Genomic DNA, 5,681 nt, shown 5'->3' with positions numbered 1-5,681 from the left:
ATGTGCAGACTCCGCACAGACAGTGACCCAAGCTGGAATCGAACCTGGGACCCTGGAGCTGTGAAGCAATTGCGCTATCCACAATGCTACCGTACTGCCCTAACAATGCAACCCCGCCCCCTTTGCCCATCTGCCTGTCCTTTCGATAGGACATATACCCTTGTATAGTTTTTTCCCAGACCTGATCCCCTTGCAGCCACGTCTCTGTGATGCCCACAACATCGTACTGGCCAATTTCAATGTGCACAACAAGCTCATTTAACATGTTCCTTATACTGCGCGCATTTAGGTACAACACCCTCAATCCTGCATTGACCATCTTCTTTTTCACACTCTCCTCAGTCACTGTACCCTGTACTGTGGCCCTTTTTGACTTTTGACTATGGCTTCTCTGCCTTACACTTTCCCCCTTACTGCTTTTTGTTTCAGGTTCCATTTTACTACCCTCCGACTTCCTGGATCGGTTCCCATCCTCCTGCCACATTAGTTTAAACCCTCCCCAACAGCACTAGCAAACATCCCTCCCAAGACATCAGTTCCAGTCCTGCCTAGGTGCAGACCGTCCGTTTTGTACTGGTCCCACCTCCCCCAGAACCGGTTCCAATGCCACAGGAATTTGAATCCCTCCCTTTTGCACCATCTCTTGAGCTAAGCATTCATCCCATCTATCCTGACATTCCTACTCTGACTAGCCCGTGGCACTGGTAGCAATCCTGGGATTACAACCTTTGAGGTCCTACTTTTTAGTTTATCTCCTAACTCCCTGAATTCAGCTTGCAGGACCTCATCCCATTTTCTACCTATATTGTTGGTATTTGTTTTCCTGCCGACGGAATCCTGACTTTCAGCCACACTCCAGATTTCCCAGACCTTCCCGCCGCAATTCCAGTCACTGGCAGGAGTGGAAAATTCAACCCTTGGAAACCATTTCCCCAAATGGGTGATGAAATATTCGATTGTCACAGAGCCCAGGAATTCGCAGCTCCACATGAATAAAATAAACTGTTTTGATGAATTGTTAATTGTCCCCCTCCCAACACTTGACTAAAAGCTGTGAAGCCCCAGTTCCCCAGCAGTTACCCGGAGACTGAGGAGAGTGATCACAGTGTGTGACAGGCTGGGCCGAGCACGCGGTCTGTCTGAACTCCCAATCAGTGAAATGAGGAATAATATTTGGAGGAACACCAGTAAATATTCTCTTTACACTTTTATTTTGATCCACAGAATACAACAACACACCAAAGAACATTTACAAACTATAGAATCTCCCAGTTACAGTAAAATGTACAGTCAGGAACCCCAGCCCCCCCCCCCCTCCCACCCTTATACATGAACAAGTAAAGTACAATCGATAACATCTTCTTTAATGGGACCGAGTCTTCTTGTGTCCACACCAAGCTCGGCCTTTTAGACATTTCATTCATGGTTAGTGTCGGTCTCTTGAATCATCGTTGTGTTCCTGCAATGGACAGAATCAACAGAACAGTCACTTTCAGATAGACAGAGTTCAGTCTGAGTTCAATGTTTTATTGTTGTTGATGATCAAGAGGCAATTCGCTGACACAAAGTCAAGTTTATACTCACGTTTGAAATCTCTCGCAGTGACCAGTCTCTTGATCTGTTTTACACCTATATTAAAATATTCAAATTTATCTGGTTACTGCTGGGGATCTTTTTGTATTTTGCTAAACTTTTAGATTCATCTGTAAATAACAGATGCCAATGATATTGGATTTAAGAGACATGTAAAGGGTGAATGATTACACCTCAGTGTAACACAACCACTAGAGGGCAACACTAAATCCACTATATATGTGAGAACGCAAAGGATCTTGGGTCCCTTCGAACCAGGAGTGACTAGACAACAGTTTTAGAGAGATAGATCACAGCATAGTTAGCATGTGTAGTTTAAATTAGTTCATACTTTATTCTAAATTATTTGATTACTAGTTATACTTCTGTTGAGTGTGCAAACTCAATATTAGTCAATTCGTTATTCAATAAAACTATTTTGCTTTAAGTTGAAGATTGGTGGTTTCTTGAGAATCACACCATCAGACCATTTCGGATATATAAAGCAAAGAGTAACAATATATTAGCAAAGAGTAATATAACAGTTGACGATCAAGAGGCAATTCGCTGACACAAGTCCCAGGTTATACTCACGTTTGAAATCTCTCGCAGTGACCAGTCGTTTGATCTGTTTTACACCTATATTAAAATATTCAGATTTATCTGGTTAGTGCTGGGGATCAAGGAGACATTTTATATTTTGCTAAACTTTTAGATTCATCTGTAAATAACAGATGCCAATGATATTGGATTTGATTTATGATGTTCTGTTAACTCCTTCAATTCCCATGTTGGGATTGAGTGACTCAGTGTTGGAGCAGAGAATTCCTCACCAAATATCTCCCATTCTCCATCATGGCAATAATCAATCCAGCTCTGGGACAGTGGGGCTGAGGATTCGATGGATAAACTGATGGAGGCTGAGATTATTAATCAGTTTGTCCCTATTGCGCTCACCAGGAACATAGGAATTATTGTCTGGTAAATATTGGAAATGGCGACTTTGATGCCTTAACTTCATTGTAGAGTGACTAATCTTCACTAGAAAATATAATCATCTCGACTGAGGTTCATCCCAAAATCCTTTGACCAGAGCTGGTGTAGACACAACAATATTTAAATATTTGTCTCCCCTCCCCTCCTGACTCTGGACACCGAATTCCATAAAAGCACGTTACTGTCCCAGATTCCAATCCAATGGAAGAAATCAAAGTGGCAACAATTTCTTGCTATCAATAATCGTCTGGTTAAAAATCCTGATTTATACTTACGTTTATAGACTCCGGGACGTGTGGTTCGCTTGTTGATCACCTGTGTTAAAATAGCAATGTGTTTATATTTAGTGCCAGGGAAGATGTGACTTTTTAAAAAGCATTTGTTTTAACATCATACCTAAGTCAATGACTGAGATTAGATGAGGAATGAGGAGATGTAAACTGATTACATTTCTGTGAAGGTTTGCAGTGGTTCGATGTTGATTAGTGAAAGTTTCACCAAACATCTGGACAGTTTTTAATGTCACAATAAAAAGTGGGGCCCTGATAAACTGGGAACGATGGTTAAAGTATTAAAGTAACAAGGACTCTGTACTGTGAACCCCCTGACAATAAGGAGCAATTATTTTCTTTAATAACAGCAAGAAGAGATCAAATCTCTTTACAGATTTACTGCTCATGAAATTTTCGTAAGTAGCTGTGATCGTTTTTCCACAGCAGATCTTCTCCAAAGGAAGAGTTTGAAAATAAAAAATACCGTGCCCAGTCTGACAGGTGGAGGAAATGCTGCCATAAAGTGTAGGAATCCCATTGCCCTGATGTGGGTAATTGTGACATTACCTCAATACTGTTTTCACTCGACTCAAATGATCCACTGTTGCTGTCAATTGTCCTCAAACCTCGACACTCCACATCGACGTCAACAACATCATCAGCAAAATATTCAACACGACTTTTGCAAAAACCTTTCTTCTGTCAAAATAGAAGGGAAATTTTTTAAGTTATTGATTACAAGATCAGCACTGACATAGGGAGTTTCTACGATATAACTCCATGCACATGAGGGTTTTAATCTAACTCAGGACTCACTGCGGACTTTTTGGAACGGAAGAGACAACCAGGATCATCAAATTCCAATCCTGAATTCTTGGAGCAGACGGTTTCTTTCACAGAGAATGTTAAATCCACGTTGTACGACAATTTTCCTGTGCGATAAACCTAATGAGAGGAAAGCAGGTCATTAGTGTCTGAGTGAATCTAGTGTTCTTATTCTGAACTGCTTCACCCATCAGTGTGAGCAATATAATATTCAGCTCCTGTTTAATAATCAGTGTCGAACTGCACTCAGTAATATTCTTGTAGACTTTAGACAGTGAAACACACTGAGACCAGGACACACTTACATCCTTCACTCTTCTCCTGGTTATCCCACACAGATTGGTGATCTCGGTGATTTTGTTCAGTTTTAGAACTGACACTCTCAGAGCATCCTTCGGGCTCGGCACTCCTGTCGAGAGAGAAAAGGAAAGTTGCACAAACCACTGCAGCATTCTTCAGTCAATTCTTTTTACACATTGGTCACATCTGTGTGAGTGAATCTCATTGCCGATAACTTGTTGCTTTATGAGGTGTGACTCTCTCTCCAGTACCTACCTGAGCAATGGAGGATCTGCACTGCAGCAATAGTGAGGAGTAAGGATTTCATTCTGCCTCTTGTGTGATCAGCTGGCTGCTTCCGAAGACTAAAGGAGCTGCTTCTCTCTCTCGCTCTGCCTTTCCCTTGCAGTGTTCAGTCTTTATATCCTGCACCTCCACCACATTCAAACACTGACTCATATTTGCTCAGTTTGGTGATCCTAGGCAGGGGAAACTGCTGCCAATTGGCTGTAATATGGGCAGAACTTCCTCCAAATATCATCATAGTGTTTAGATTTGGTGGAAAAGGGAGAGTTCAGAAATGATTCCTGACAGTTGAACGGCATGGTGGCCGACAAGGTGACACAGTGGTTAGCACTGCTGTCTCACAGTGCCAGGGACCTGGGTTCAATTCTGGCCTTGTGTTACAGTGTGGAGTCTGCACATTCTCCCTGTGTCTGCGTGGATTTCCTCCAGGTGTTCCGGTCTCCTCCCACAGTCCAATGTTGTGCAGGTTTGGTGGATTGGCCATGTTAAATTGACCTTAAGTATCCAAAGATTTGCCGGTTAGGTGAATTGGTTACTGGGATAAGGCGGGGGAGTGGGCCTCGGTAGAGTGCTCCTTCAGAGGGTCGGTGCAGATTTGATGGGCTGAATCCTCCTTCGGCAGGGATTCTGTATGGATCCTATGGATTGTCAGTGGAGATGAGGATTGTGATTATGTTCCTGGATTAGGAATTCAGATGCATGGTCCATTGGTCCAGAGACATGATTTTAGATCCATGACACTCTGGGTATTTGAATTCAATTAGTTAAATCAACCTGTATGATACAGGGCTGTATTCCCCGGTCCCCAAGACACATGTTTCTCAGCAGGGCACCGGTTGCTCACGGTGGGATTCTCTACTCCTGCCGCCTTTCAATGGGCTTTCCCATTGAGGCCACCCTACACCGCCGGGTAACCCACTGGCGGGGGTGCGGTGCCAGCAGGAACAGAAAATCCAGATGGCCGGAGAATTCGGGTCACTGTCAAACAATTGGATTGTTTCCAAATCCATGTGGTCCATTTATGTCTTCTTGTGATTGAAAAGTTTTGGTCTGGCCTAAACATGGCTTCAGACCCATGGCACTGTTGTTGCCTCTCAACTGCCCTCTTAAATGGTTGAGCATATCATTCATTGCATTTGGTGAGGAAACACACTGTTATCTTTACAACAACAGTTAGCGATGGATAATGAACGTCTCCCACTGGCCAGACCGTAAAATTCTACCCCTGGTCTTCCCAGTGACCCTCATAACCCATGAATGAAAAGAAAAAACAATGGAAGATATTGTTACCTTCTTTGTGTAAAGTAAGGCTGTCCTCACAGTTTTCACCAAAATCTCAGTCTATAAATGGATGTAAGTTTTATATTTTACATTTCATGATGCTTACAGAACAGGTTTTTTCCCAGTATCAATAATAATTGCTATTTCATG

General features: G+C 42.6%; 1 protein-coding gene across 2 annotated transcripts; it reads right to left on the bottom strand.

Annotated features, from left to right (window-relative positions):
- Window positions 1-1,289: 1,289 nt before the first annotated feature.
- On the bottom strand, window positions 1,290-4,365 carry LOC140407815 (secreted phosphoprotein 24-like). 2 transcript variants are annotated; one of them, XM_072495067.1, is made up of 8 exons: window positions 4,221-4,365; window positions 3,971-4,074; window positions 3,657-3,785; window positions 3,408-3,536; window positions 2,844-2,883; window positions 2,167-2,211; window positions 1,585-1,629; window positions 1,290-1,459 (listed from the first exon to the last, which is right to left on the bottom strand). In XM_072495067.1, exons 1-8 carry the CDS (start codon window positions 4,270-4,272, stop codon window positions 1,446-1,448), a joined length of 558 nt encoding a protein of 185 aa, XP_072351168.1. In that variant the 5' UTR covers window positions 4,273-4,365; the 3' UTR covers window positions 1,290-1,445. The 2 variants fall into 2 exon arrangements, with proteins under 2 accessions (XP_072351168.1, XP_072351167.1); XM_072495066.1 differs by having other exon boundaries at window positions 1,291-1,459; window positions 3,408-3,539.
- Window positions 4,366-5,681: the final 1,316 nt, after the last annotated feature.

Source organism: Scyliorhinus torazame, chromosome 2 (genome assembly GCF_047496885.1).
Source record: "Scyliorhinus torazame isolate Kashiwa2021f chromosome 2, sScyTor2.1, whole genome shotgun sequence".
In the NCBI taxonomy this organism is placed as follows: domain Eukaryota; kingdom Metazoa; phylum Chordata; class Chondrichthyes; order Carcharhiniformes; family Scyliorhinidae; genus Scyliorhinus; species Scyliorhinus torazame.
Note: the sequence above shows the minus strand (reverse complement) of the source record. Positions and strands in the feature narration are given on the sequence as shown.